Here is a 15391-nt window from a genome sequence, read left to right on the forward strand (position 1 = left end):
GACATTAGACCGGTGGAAATCTGTCCTCCTCGTCTTTGTGAGACGCAGATTAGGTGAACGGATGATCTCCGCATGTGTAGTTCCCACCGTGAAGCATGGAGGAGGTGGTGTGATGGTGTGGGGGTGCTTTGCTGGTGACACTGTCTGTGATTTATTTAGAATTCAAGGCACACTTAACCAGCATGGCTACCACAGCATTCTGCAGCGATACGCCATCCCATCTGGTTTGCACTTAGTGGAACTATTATTTGTTTTTCAACAGGACAATTACCCAAAACGCACCTCCAGGCTGTGTAAGGGCTATTTGACAAAGAAGGAGAGTGATGGAGCTGCATCAGATGACCTGGCCTCCACAATCACCGACCTCAACCCAATTTAGATGGTTTGGGATGAGTTGGACCGCAGAGTGAAGATAAAGCAGCCAACAAGTGCTCAGCATATGTGGGAACTCCTTTAAGACTGTTAGAAAAGCATTCCAGGTGACTACCTCATGAAGCTGGTTGAGAGAATGCCAAGAGTGTGCAAAGCTGTCATCAAGGCAAAGTGTGGCTACTTTGAAGAATCTAAAATACATATACTTTTTGGTTACTCCATGATGTGTTATTTCATAGTTTTGATGTCTTCACTATTATTCTACAATGTAGAAAATAGTCAAAATTAAGAAAACCCATTGAATGAGTCGGTGAGTCCAAACTTGTGACTAGTACTGTATATTGGAAAATTAAAACAGCAATTGGTCTCACTGAGGATCGGAGATTCTGAGGTTGATGCGAGTTGTTATTTTACAGTAGTGGAACCCTCTACATGTAATATATGTCACGTTAACGAGTGGAAATGTAACCAGGCTTTGAGGCTAAGAGAAACTGGGGTAGTGAAACTATGCTGTGTGAGGTCTGCCGAACCAGGTGCTTTCATAGGGAACTGGATCATCTATTTTTACCATTGGATTCTTGAGCCGGCTCATGAAGTAGTCTCAGGTACTCAGCACATCACTAAAAAGATCAGTCCAAGTAATAAGGCACAGCAGATTAGAGTAATTTTTGATTGTTAAGATATTCACAAATTACTACGCTAATGAGCTAATATGGTCCACCTGGACGTTGGTTGCTATGGCAACGAGTTCACACAAATCTAGTACCATGCAGTGGCCCAAACACACAGTGTGTTTGATTGTCCGTGGGACACATTAAGTGTGACTCCTAAATCTAAATTAAACGCAGAGCTTGCTGACAAGCCACATAGCTCATGTCTGGGGCTTTGTCCAGGCTGGCTCGCACACAGTCATTCCTCTGAGTGTAATCGTCGAGACCTGAAGGCACAAACTCTCACTACTTCTCAACTCCAAATGTTGCCTCACGGGGAGTGATCACCATTAGGGCTTGCCGTCAAGCACAGGGTCTCTCTTTGGTGACACTTGGATAAGGCAGCAAGCTGGGCTTTAGCTGCAGGTAGCTAACTGTCAGAGTGAGGAATGTGTGTGTGTGCAAGGGTTGGATTTGCATGTTGCCTTGAGCTTTTGTTCTAGATCATTGACACCGAATGTGTCTGCTGATCATGGACTTCAAGGAAACAGCAGAGGGAGCACGCCCTTATCCACATCGACGGGACCGCAATGGAGAAGATGAAAAGCTTCAAGTTCCTCGGCATACACTTCACTGACAATCTGAAATGGTCCACCCACACAGACAGTGTGGTGAATTAGGCGCAACAGCACCTCTTCAACCTCAGGAGGCTGAAGAAATGTGGCTTTTACAGATGCACAATTGAGAGCATCCTGTCGGTCTGTATCACCGCCTGGTATGGCAACTGCACCACCCACAACCACAGGGCTCTCCAGAGGGTGGTGCGGTCTGCCCAACGCATCACCGTGGGCACTCTGCCTGCCCTCCAGGATACCTACAGCACGAGATGTCACAGGAAGGCCAAAAAGATCATCAAGGACATCAACCACCCGAGCCAGGGGCTGTTCACCCCGCTATCGTCCAGAAGGCGAGGTCAGTACAAGTGCATCAAACCTGGGATCAAGAGACTGAAAAACAGCTTCTATCTCAAGGCCATCAGACTGTTAAATAGCCATCACTAGCCGGCTACCACCCGGTTACTCAACCCTGCACCTTAGAGGCTGCTGCCCTATGTACATAGACATGGAATCACTGGTCACTTTAATAATGGAACACTAGTCACTTTAAAAAAAATTACATACTGCTTCATATGTATATACTGTTTTCTATTCTACTGTATTTTAGTCAACGCCACTCCGACATTGCTCGTCCTAATATTTATATATTTCTTAATTCTATTCTTTTACTTTTAGATTTGTGTGTATTGTTGTGAATTGTTAGATACTACTGCACTGTTGGAGCTAGGAACACAAGCATTTCGCTACACCCGTAATAACATCTGCTAAATATGTGTATGTGACCAATAACATTTGATTTGATTTGAACCAGCTACCTTGCGATTTACACCAAAAGGTCCAAACCTCTTGACAAGGTCACTAGTGCCAATAGTGGCAGTTGCATGAATCAAAATCTCCAGTGAATCTTCTTTTTAGGGGTAGGCAGGATGTCAGTCAACCTACCTAAGTGGTCCCCTGTCATCCTGTACCGGCCCTGGGTGCCAAGCGCCAGATAAAAAAACATTCTACTTGGCAATTTTTCAACTGACTTAAAATTGCTGACAACTCAGAATCAGTATAAACTGGCACTAGGATTTTATCAGGGGGTCATATGGGCTCAGAAAATGTATTTCAATGCACTACATTGGCATCATTATGCTGATACATAATACCCATGGCCTTTAGCCAAGTCTCCCTGATTTAGCTCATATTTTGTTTCAGAATGGGTTGAGTCCTGTACTCCCCTCCCCTTGGGCGCATCACAGAAGTGACAGTTCCCACTGAGCAAGCAATGAGTCAAAGAAGGGAAAATGCGTACTATGACAAAATAGGCAGTTTACTATTCGCATGCAAAGCAATTGGTTGATATTTTGAAAATGCAATACCTGGCAGCATCTGCATATACAATAGGGAACCGTTTGGAAGCAAGACACTTCAAATGTATATGAAGTGACTTTGCTCATTTTAGTCAATTCCTCGTTTGAGAACATTTCCATAATGTCGTCTATTGGGCACAACACTGAGGATGAAAACTGCTATTTTGAGTTTGTGTTCAAGCAAGTCGTCATTACTGGCCCAAAAGAAAACATGACTTTATCAACTTGAAAAGGGGAAATGATTAGTATTAGCTAACTCTCAGCTTACGTCAAATGGCACCTTCCTAATATTGAGTTGTGTTAACCTGTCTCCTCCCCTTCATCTAGACTGAAGTGGATTTAGCAAATGACATCAATCATGGATCATAGCTTTCACCCGGATTCACCTGGTCAGTCTGTCATGGAAAGAGCAGGTGTTTCTAAATGTATACTCAGTGTATATAAACAGTGAACAAGCCTTGTGGGAGAGAGAGAGGAGCGGGAGAGGAGGGTTGGTGTGCGTATGGGGACACAGAAGGGTATGACACGGCTGGCTGCACTGAGACAAGACCACTGTGACAGCCAGGAACAACTTGTCACAGCGCCACAGAGACTGTCGTGTCATAAGCTCTGGACACCGCCAAAATGCAACGGGGGTGAGTGGACCTCCGTGTTTTACGGCGACAGTTTGCACGATTATGACTGCTCTTGTTGGGACTAAGATTTGCAGAATAGTGGCGAATGTATTTATCAAGACCTAAACAAGCACACATATTCAAATACACATACAGAAAATACAGAACATACTCCCTCACAAAAAGACCAAGACACAAATGAAATCCAACCCATAACACACACACACACACTGGCAGGTGACTTAACTGGCAACATATTGCATGACTAAGCTTCTGTCCAGCTTCCAGGCTGTGGGTGGCAGACTGTCTTCCCACCACTGAGGAATAGCAGCAGGACCACCCCGCGCCCCCCGTCACTCTCGCTTCCCCTATCATCTGCCACCCTGCATCACTGTCACCCATGGGCAGTGCCAGTCTCTCCCCGAGGTGCTAAGAAAACCTCTTTATACTCCCCCTCACCTGCAACACCAACACAACAATGCTGCATATTTCTGTTGTGAAAGAAATCTAAAAACTGCTTCACTTGTGAGTTACTTAAGTTATACTATGTGTCTTATAATTTAACAACATAACATTGCATTGTTTTTTACTCAAACTGATCTCCTGAGCTGGATAACTTTCCCCCCCATGTTTTATGTATTAAAAGCTAAATAAGATGAGGTTCTGTTGGTTGGAGTGTGATGCTTCGAACACTAGGATTGTGGTTCTGATTCACAATCAGAAACTGATACCAAGTCACTATGATAGCAAGTCAGTATGGATCATAATGTATGCTAAATGGTCAGCAATGCATTCTGGGATGGAATAGTAGTGGAAAGGTGCAGATCACGCTTGATTCATTATTCCGCAACTGTGATATTTCACAGGGATGTTGAAGCTTACTGGTCTGTCCATAGTCATGTTAAACATACTTTTTTTATACTGGCAAACTTCAAGCATGACACTGGCACGCAAATTGATGATGCCTGCCACAGTTGGCCCAGTCTTATCACATTTTATGTCTATTTCCAGGTAAATAATGAAAGTCTCAACTTGACCTAAAAAGACAAAACAGAACTCTCTTTCCTTTATGCAATCCATCATATTCCCCAATCTTGAGGCCTGCATTGCAATTGAGAATGCAATTTAAAATCACAACAGGGTTCTATGAAAAGCAATGTCCCACAATAGGACCGGGACAAAACTGTGTCAATCGCATCTCCCATAGAAGGAGTAACCATGGGCACGCGATGAATCACTCAGTTGCCAGCTCAAAATGGATGAAAGCATTTGAAAATCCTCTTTAAATATGTACAATCTTCACAGCACAAAATTAAACAAATTGGCATACTCATAATAAACCTTAAGCACCATGTGAAATTCACAACCTGTGTCTTTTTGGAACTGATTAGAACCATCACAATGTTCATAAATGCTTCAATCAAGCATTTTTCTGTAATAACTTAATGGTAAATTTACCTGTGATTGAGTTGTATAGTAAGTACATTAAACAACATGCTATCTTCTACTGAATTCCTCAAGGATTCAGAGACATACTGGCCTGTTAACAATACTTCTCCCTGAAGAAGAAGGGACACATCTGGCATGGTATTTCTTAATGAAATGTCAATTGTGTTTTTCATAAAGACAATACGGCAGTCAGAGGAGGCTGGTGGGCGGAGATATAATTGTAATGGCTGGAATGGAATCGGTGACAAGGTATCAAACATGGTTTTGATAAGGTTTAATTTGTTCCATTGATGACAGTGTGAAATTTCATGGGTAGGGTTCTTACTCACATCCGATCATCATCATTGCCACGGCGAAGAGCTTTTCTCCGTCGGTGGTGGGGGCGATGTTGCCGAAGCCGATGCTGGTCAGGCTGGTCATGGTGAAGTATAGGGAAGTGATGTAGACCGAGTCCTTGCTTGGCCCGCCCTCCCACCTCCCGGAGCCACTGGCGTTGAAGCGGTACGGCGTCCCCCCCGATTCGCTCAATATGTAGAGCCAGCTGTCCATCCTCACACTGTTGGTGTTCTCGTCGATGACCTCGTAGTCGCCGATGCTGTACCAGATGCAGGCCAACCAGTGGGCGGCCAAGCCAAAGACGCACACCAGCAGGACCAGGACAGCGGCCCCGTACTCAATATAGTGGTCCAGTTTACGGGCCACCCGACCCAAGCGAAGCAGACGGACTACTTTGAGGGAGCTGAAGAGACTGCTGATGCCCTGGTGGGTAGAAAAAAAGAGGGGAATGGTTAGGCTTAGAGAGAGAATGAAAAGTAGAGCTTTACTAACCAACCAATAATTTTATTTTTTATTGAACCTTTATTTAACTACGCATGTCAGTTAAGAACAAATTCTTATTTACAATGACGTCCTACACCAGCCAAACCCGGACGACGCTGGGCCAATTGTGTGCCGCCTTATGGGACTCCCAATCATGGCCTGTTGAGATACAGCCTGGAATCGAACCAGGGTCGAACCAGGGTGTCTGTAGTGACACCTCAAGCACTGAGATGCAGTGCCTTAGACCGCTGCGCCTCTCGGGAGCCCATTATCCATTGTTCATGGTTCTAACTATTTTAATAACTGTTCATTCATTGATTAAAGATAAACTGGAAGGGTCCCAACAGTGAACCCTGTGGAACTCCACTCCCTAAAACACTGTACAGTATATCCTGCATATGGATTTATGATAATGAATACAATGCCATTAGCAATAAAATAAAATAATAGCTGGAGGGTATGCTTTACAACATGCTACTTCCACAAAACATCACTTTGCTACAGAAGCTGGTTTAGTGAAGAATTCCACACTGCCGTGTGACAGAATAATGGTTATTTGGGTCCTGGACCAACCTCTGGAAAGTACAGTATTGGAATTAATTTAGCCCGGGGTTACTTTTGTTTTCATAGATGGGCACGGAGCAGGCACCCAAAATTAACGTTCCAGGATCTTACTCCGATAATGGTATGTGAAAGAGTACTAGGGAGGACAGGTTTCTGATCCATTTGGAGATGACACATTTAATTCCAGCATTTGAATGAGTCACTCGTATGTGGCTTTATCAAAAATTCCATTACCCTCATTTGCTTGCTCAATTTGAATCAAGCTCTTGATGTCTTCAAACGTCAAAATGTGATGTGAAATCAACTGCTCATCGAATCTAGATTCCCTAAAACATTTAAGACAGTGTGGCATACTGTACAGAGAGGCTGAGATGTACCTGGCGCTTCCCGAAAGGGTGAATCTACATTGAGTACTGAAGGGAAACACATAATGCAGTGCGGTTTATGTAATCTCACTAGCCTCTGCTCGCATCCGCCTCCACAACGCGTGCAAACCTACTGCATCAAGTATTTTCAGTTCACCAGGGACACATTCATAATGCAATTACGTTCAACTACAAAAAGCTGAAATGTGTCCCTGTGGCAACTTGAACGTCTCACTACAATTGTCATTGAATACAACAAGGTCACTGTGCTGAAAGCCTTTGCTTCAGAGGAGCAGAATGGATGCTAGCTGCACAATGCTTGTATCTGAAGCACAGCGCCGAATGAAAAGGAAGGATAACTGGCGTTGACAAGTGCAGCAAAGGCACATGCAACGCCCACAGGCTTTGTGGGAGCTCACTGTTGGGGTGCTATAATCTTTCGCCACACCACCCTTCGTACAACAACAGGCATACAACAGAACAGTACATAACACTGGAGATGTGGCGAGGAAATATGGTGGATCCGGCACTTTTGTTTTGGTTCTAAGTTACAATGCCCAAAGGGCAAAAGCAGTGTTTTGACTTGTTAATTAAGCTATAATTGGCTAACAATGCTTGTTGTTTGACCCTTGAAGCACGTGTTTATTCATTATTTAAATGTAATATTGACCTTTATCTGTGCCTTATGTAGTACACAGTTATTTTTATGCTAATAATACTGTACTTGGGCGTAGGTTAGAATGGTATCACTTGCAGCATCTATTGATTACTTTAAGGTTATCAAGACTAGCATGTGAATCAAGACGATCTGGACCATCCTACAAGGGCCTCTGTGCCAAGTTTGATTACAGTGTGTTTTACTACGGAATGTCTTGAAGAGGCATCAGAAAAATGTGCCGTTTTACCAGCCTCCAATTCCTGTGTTCTTTTTAATATGTTAGAGGTATCTTGTCTGACTTTTTAGCCTCTATTCACAGTATTCCCCAGCAACCATTAGGCAACTGCAGGGGATGACATTTCTACTGCTGAGAAGTCCAGTCGGTGTCTATTACGCTATAATGATGTGGTGAGCTTTCCAAGAGTCAACGATGTGGTAAGCTTTCCAGATCCATAAACAATGTGTGTGTCTGTGTGTGTGTCTATCTGTGTGTCTGTCTGTGTGTCTCCATTCATATCCATCCATCCACAAACACACAGACCCCATTTAGCAAACAAACCACTGACCTCGTCAACGTTCTCGAAGGCGTTGATGACGTCGTACGGCAGGCAGGAGAGCAGGTCGATGACGAACCACGTCTTGACGTAGTTCATCCGGATCAGCTTGGGGTCCGAGATTACCTCTCCGGCTGGCCCCACAAACGTGGTATGGAAGTTGAGCACGATGTCCACCAGAAAGATGACATCCACGATGCTGTCCACCACCAGCCAGGTGACGTTGTTCTGCTTGGTCTGGAGGATTAGAGTAGAGAATCTTTGTTACTTAAGTAGTTGAGTAGAGAATCTTTATTACTTAAGTAGTAGAGTAGAGAATCTTTGTTACTTAAGTAGTAGAGTAGAGAATCTTTATTACTTAAGTAGTAGAGTAGAGAATCTTTATTACTTAAGTAGTTGAGTAGAGAATCTTTATTACTTAAGTAGTTGAGTAGAGAATGAATATAAGTTATCCCTGAGTGGCAATTTACTTTACAGCTGGTACATAGTCAATAAAAGTACACACAAACAAAGTAAAAATTAAAAAAAACAGCTTGCTAAGGTTCGGTTTGGGGTTTAGAGTAAGGGTTAAGGTTAGGGTAAGGGTTAAGGTTAGGGTAAGGGTTAAGGTTAGGGTTAGTGGGTAGTTGAATAGAGTTTAGACCTTGAATGAGACGTTGTAGGGCACCATGATGGCTGTGTAGAAGGTCAGGATGAGGATGACCCAGTCCCAGGTGGTCTTGAAGGCGCAGTAGTGGAGGATGATGTGGGGAGGAGTTTTAGGCGTCTCCTGCTTGTACTGCGGGAGGATGTCTGAGCCCAGCTGGAGGACCTAGGTTTTTGGTTAAGAAACAGTTGGTAACAAGTCATGAATGAGTCAGTGTTTTGACAGCTAGCTATCTTGAATTAGCCTGGTGGAACCAGCCTGATCGCTTCATAGAATGGTGACCGCGATCAGGCTGGTTCCACAAGGCTAACACTGAATTGGACCAGTGTGTCATCTGTTTCTCCTGCTATTTACCATTTCAGGTGTGTGTTTTTACCTAGTGTACATAAAAATATGACAACATTTTAGTTTGTTATGACAGTGTTTCTTATTGTATGAGAGCGATAACTTTGACATAACTCATAATATAAAATAGTAAGTTATGGCAATATAATGACCTTGTTCTGTAGTCTTTTGGACCGCACAAAGACAGTTCAGTGTTGCCTTGATTTCATCTCTCAGTATCTCTTGGAAAAAGTGACATAACTCTCTATCCCAATCAATATAACATACAAAAAAAAAAGTGGAATTCCTCTCTCCCTTAATATATTTTTTAAATTAATGTAACTTTCCAGGATCAACAAATAAACTAACTGTAGCCATTTTGTTTTACCTAAGCTGCTGTAGCAAGCTCATCTTCCCATTAGTAAACAGAGCACCTTATCTGACCATCTAAACACAATTAGCTTTTCCACCATTTTTCAAGAAACAGGATGTTGCTAGAAGATGGTGGTGGTAAGACATCTTGGACTAGTCCCAGAAGATGTCAGAGGAGATATCTACCCAAACAATCAGTCCCCTTGGGATATCAGAGGACTAGACTTTATTTCTAGCCTAGGGATTTTCAGAGGACTAAGGACTATTCAATCAAACCAGCATTGCTGTATGGTATATGCACTGTAGACTGTAGCATAGACGGCTGCATTATTCAGAGTAAAAAAAGTGTACGTGGGCCAGTAATAATCAAGTCCATAAACAAGTCAAACATTGCTGAAGCAGATTTAATTGAATCCTGCACCTGCTGACATCTATCCTTTTACACACTGATTATAAGTGAGTGCACTGGTTATAAGTCACTCTGGATGAGAGAGTCTGCTAAATTAGTCATGTAAATGTACATTTAGGTTACACAACTCCACAGCAAAGGTCATAGGGCAGGGTTCCCCAATGGGCGGCTCACGGGACAAATTATTTGTCAAATACTGTATCTGTTTCGGCTTCTTGCGGTCAAATGCGTACAAATTATGTATAACTATGTTCCTGCCCCCCGACCATGCGCTCAAGCCCACTGCTGAATGTAATTGGGGACTTCTGCCATAAGGATTTATGGTCAGGACTATATATAGAGTGATCATTCATATTAGAGGTGTGTCTGTCTGCAGAGTTACAGTTGCCCAGGTGGCCAAGGGCTTGCGATCTTCTGCTTTGGGAATGGAAAGACACACTTCATTAGCTCAGAAGTTGCGAGTGAGTATGGGGACAGGATTAGGCATTTCATCTGAAGCTAAACAGAAGTGGGCTTGGAAAAATGAGACGGGTGCTCCTTCCAGAAACACTTAGGCAGATGAGTGCTTATCAACAGGGACAGAGGCACACACTCTACCTCAGCCAGACGAGAGTGCTTGTGGACGTTCTCGCCCTTGTGGACAGTGGGTGCCAGCTGCTGCAACACTCCCCGGCTGCTCGTCAGGGCCCGGGTGAGCCGAGCTAATTTACCCCATCCTGAATGACAGAGTCAAAGAAATGTGGAATACCAAATCAACCCATATCCACTCCCTTTAGCCTTGAAATCAAGACTGAATCATGCTGCATTTAAACAAATGTGACACTGAGCTAAATTCAAACTGAATTTTCAGGCTACTACCCCGTAGGCATATCTGTAAATCTGAAAAGATTTACTAGGTGTATTCAATATTACGGAAATTATTCATAGCAAATTTGATGGCAAATGGAACTAATACCATATGCTTATACCTATCCATTTCTTTCAGATCTGCATGAACTGCCTAAAGACAAGGGCTAGCTAGCAGTTGATTTGGAATTGTGAGAAAGTCCAACATTACTAGCTCAAATTATCAGACAAAAATGTAAGTAGTAACGTGAAATGCTGCACTGTGGTTTCTCTCAATAATGTCAGCAACCCACATTTGTAGCTGTCTAAAACCAATTGCATCTACTATCCTCAGCGTGATCCTGTCCTCATTAAAAACAGAATCTTCCTTAGATTATCTGAAATTCAGTGTCACGCCAACCTTTCACAGAGTCATCCTCAATGGGCTGTTTGAATGCTGTGATGTCACTGAAGGTGCACAGAAACAACACCACCTTGTCCTGCTCATTCCTGATAGGAGCGATCTTAACAAAGAACCACACCGGCATCCCTGTAGGAAACACAAAATGGTGTTATGGTATCTGTTCATATTCTAATGTATCTCATAAGTAATTGATGTAACAATTGAATTTGATATGATTCAATCAACAGAGAGCAAAGAAACACTTACGATTTTTCTTATACATGAGAATTTCGAACGAATTCATCTCATAATTCTCAAAGATCTGTTGAACTTTCTCACCCGTCTCCTTGTCTGTGAGCTCTCCATACATGAAACTGAAAATTGCATTGTTGGTGCTAATTTACATACACAACAAATAAAACTGGATAATACATTCAGATTCTACCAGAGCTTAGGCAGACACTGTTCTTGAAACAAATTATCCCAGCTACAAAGGCCTCACGAAAAACATTGCGGCTCACAAACAACATGGTTAAGCCATCTGCATAAGCACTGGTCACAGCGAATGTCATGTTGAATTCACATACAGTTGAAGTCGGAAGTTTACCTACCTACACCTTATCGAAATACATTTAAACTCAGTTTTTCACATTTCCTGACATTTAATCCTAGTAAAAATTCCCTATCTTAGGTCAGTTAGGATCACCACTTTATTTTAAGAATGTGAAATGTCAGAATAATAGTAGAGAGAATTATTTATTTCAGCTTTTATTTCTTTCATCACATTCCCAGTGGGTCAGAAGTTTACATACACTCAATTAGTATTTGGTAGCATTGCCTTTAAATTGTCTAACTTGGGTCAAACGTTTCAGGTAGCCTTCCACAAGCTTCCCACAATTAATTTGATTAATTTTGGCCCATTCCTCCTGACAGAGCTGGTGTAACTGAGTCAAGTTTGTAGGCCTCCTTGCTCACACACGCTTTTTCAGTTCTGCCCACAAATCTTCTATAGGATTGAGGTCAGGGCTTTGTGATGGCCACTCCAATACCTTGACTTTGTTGTCCTTAAGCCATTTTGCCACAACTTTGGAAGTATGCTTGGGGTCATTGTCCATTTGGAAGACCCATTTGCGACCAAGCTTTAACTTCCTGACTGATGTCTTCAGTGTTGCTTCAATATATCCACATAATTTTCCTACCTAATGATGCCATCTATTTTGTGAAGTGAACCAGTCCCTCCTGCAGCAAAGCACCCCCACAACATGATGCTGCCACCCCCGTGCTTCACGGTTGGGTTGGTGTTCTTCGGCTTGCAAGCCTCCCCCTTTTTCATCCAAACATAACGATGGTCATTATGGCCAAACAGTTCTATTTTTGTTTCATCAGACCAGAGGACATTTCTTCAAAATGTACGATCTTTGTCCCCATGTGCAGTTGCAAACCGTAGTCTGGATTTTTTATGCCGTTTTTGGAGCAGTGGCTTCTTCCTTGCTGAACTGCCTTTCAGGTTATGTCGATTAAGGACTCATTTTACTGTGGATATAGATACATTTGTACCTGTTTCCTCTAGCATCTTCACAAGGTCCTTTGCTGTTGTTCTGGGATTGAGTTGCAGTTTTCGCACCAAAGTACGTTCATCTCTAGGAGACAGAACACATCTCCTTCCTGAGCGGTATGACGGCTGCGTGGTTCCATGGTGTTTATACTTGCGTACTATTGTTTGTACAGATGAACGTGGTACTTTCAGACATTTGGAAATTGCACCCAAGGATGAACCAGATTTGTGGAGATCTACAATTTTTTTCTGAGGTCTTGGCTGATTTCTTTTGATTTTCCCATGATGTCACGCAAAGAGGCAGTGAGTTTGAAGGTAGGCCTTGAAATACATCCACAGGTACACATCCATTGACTCAAATGATGTCAATTAGCCTATCAGAAGCTTCTAAAGCCATGACATCATTTTCTGGAATTTTCCAAGCTGTTTAAAGGCACAGTCAACTTAGTGTATGTAAACTTCTGACCCACTGGAATTGTGATACAGTGAATTATAAGTGAAATAATCTGTCTGTAAACAATTGTTGGAAAAATTACTTGTGTCATGCACAAAGTAGTTGTCTAACTGACTTGCCAAAAATATAGTTTGTTAACAAAAAATTTGTGGAGTGGTTGAAAAACTAGTTTTAATGACTCCAACCTAAGTGTATGTAAACTTCTGACTTCAACTGTACGTGTGCTAGTTCAGAGGCACATTTGAATTCCTTAGTGCCTATATTGTTTTCTCCCATTCCAAAACACTTGACTGCTGTTGACTGAAATAACCGGAATTTGCATGGAACAAACATTGTCAACTTATGTCTTATTTATATTGTAGTAACAATAGTATTATTAATGTATAGAATGTACTGTATGTTTAAACGTTTATAAACTGCGTCTCGAACCCAGATTAAGTCTATTCCTGGACTAAAAATCACTTTTATTAGATATCTTCCATTGAGTATGACTTTAAATCGGGCAATCTGCAGTTCAAACAATAAAGCGGGCACCCTGACATTTTTTGGGGTTAACAAGCTGTGGGATGGGGCTGGAGAAATGTTACCACTCTCAAATTCATGGACAGAGCTATGGATACAAGGATTGACCATCCGTGATATTAAAATGATAGTTTTAACCACGTTTTGAGGCTATAAAGTGTTTGTTTACAATAATCTTTACCAACAAAAGAGTAAAACCAGCTTTTATTTTGGGTTCTGATGGGGTATGACAGTATCTATAAGTTATATTCAAGAATCATTGGGTATATATTATAATAATTTAAGTCTAAAAATGGATGTACCAAATGCAGATTGCCCCTTTAAATCCAGGAGTAGGTTTAATCTGGGTCCATGAAACCAGCCCGATATGTTTATATGTTATTGTAGATATACTGTATTTATACTCTACTGTATAGTATTTCTGTTAGTGAAACAAAATGCTGACCCACAAAATCAGTGGTGCCATAATGCAGTCATAAGTAGCAAAGTGAGTACCTGCAGGTGCTACTCTTCTGCATGACCTCAGCACGGTGGTAACCGGAGAGCTTGCAGAAGCCGTCGTTGCTGTACACAATGGGCCAGTTCACAATCTGGGCATTGCCCAGAACAAAGTTGGTATCTGCCCAGGGAGGGAAAACAACATGAAATCTGTTCAGAAAGAACTGATAGAAACTACTACATCCCTATTAACTGTCTAACTCATTATTTTACTTGGAAGTTATAAGGTACCTGGATGTAGGCCTACTTGTCTTTATTTCATGAAATCATTATTGTACTTTTAAAATGAAATTGAAAACATGGCTCAAATCTATCCAAACCTGTACACATAAGTTATCTGTGTTCCTCGTATGTAAGACGACAGTTGATGATAGTTTTTTTTATTACGAATAAGTTATTGTTCTTATTCTATATTATTGGATGTAATGTATTTGTATATTGTATTGTTTTAGTGAGTATTTGTATTGTGGCTGTGTAACTGCCCTTAGCTTCCCTGGGACTACAGGTGCAAATTAGCTTTTGACTAACCCCAGTACATTTACATAGATGTTGCATTATTGTAATATTGATGTTGATTAATGTGTACTGTACCCTATATATATTTTTTTTTAATAAAAATAAATGTTTAATCAAAATTAGTAGTCAGCTAACAAGTTAGAGTTAGGTAAAAGTAGGTATTACTGTAATACTGAGCATTATGGCATATTGTTGAGTAATAACTGTTACCATCTACATCTATCTATCTAGATAAATATCAAACAGACAAATTAGCGCATTGTAAAATAAAGTTTGAAGCCTACTTAATATACTACCATACTTCTAAATATGTACTGCCAACTATAGTATGTGAATGTAGAATTTATTGGACATGAAATACATGACGAACTCCACTATAGAAACAGGGGAAAGAAAGCATCTAAAGCTTTGCCATGATGATACATCATATTGGCAAAGATGTTTTACTTGTTGTGGAAATTGAATCCGAGGCTACTGCAACAAGGTTGAGAGAAGAGGGAAAACGTGACAGTGAAATCAATATGCTGTACACAAAATCCAACAATTTCACTGTTACCGATATGACCAATACATCATCTGCCAATATTAATCGGTCAATATTAACCTGATTATTGCATACTTTTTCATTTGCAGAAAGCTACTACATTAAACAATGTTTAAGATTCCACTGGTTCAAAGGGGTTACGATACAACACCACATATCCCTCTTGTATAGTATCGGACAGATTCAGGTGCCGGTATCCATTGTACCACAACTTTAAACCTGGTAAATGGGGTCTTGCCTGTTTTAATGCAACCTGACTAACATTATCATTGGCTGGGCAGTGGTGCCAATCATTATAACATTGTC

The 15391-nt window shown here is 41.6% G+C and overlaps 1 protein-coding gene across 4 annotated transcripts in view; it reads right to left on the bottom strand.

The window, feature by feature from the left end:
• Positions 1–15391, bottom strand: part of LOC115178050 (potassium voltage-gated channel subfamily H member 1) — an 84521-nt gene that overhangs the window by 66960 nt on the left and 2170 nt on the right. For all 4 annotated transcript variants that reach the window (XM_029739072.1, XM_029739070.1, XM_029739069.1 and 1 more), the window contains 7 exons: positions 14023–14146; positions 11264–11370; positions 11015–11143; positions 10366–10484; positions 8661–8828; positions 8030–8254; positions 5387–5816 (listed from right to left, as the gene is read on the bottom strand). In XM_029739072.1, coding sequence (XP_029594932.1) covers positions 5387–5816; positions 8030–8254; positions 8661–8828; positions 10366–10484; positions 11015–11143; positions 11264–11370; positions 14023–14146 — 1302 coding nt within the window. The remainder of the gene's footprint in view (positions 1–5386; positions 5817–8029; positions 8255–8660; positions 8829–10365; positions 10485–11014; positions 11144–11263; positions 11371–14022; positions 14147–15391) is intronic.

Source organism: Salmo trutta, chromosome 38 (assembly GCF_901001165.1).
Source record: "Salmo trutta chromosome 38, fSalTru1.1, whole genome shotgun sequence".
NCBI classification, from domain to species: Eukaryota; Metazoa; Chordata; class Actinopteri; order Salmoniformes; family Salmonidae; genus Salmo; species Salmo trutta.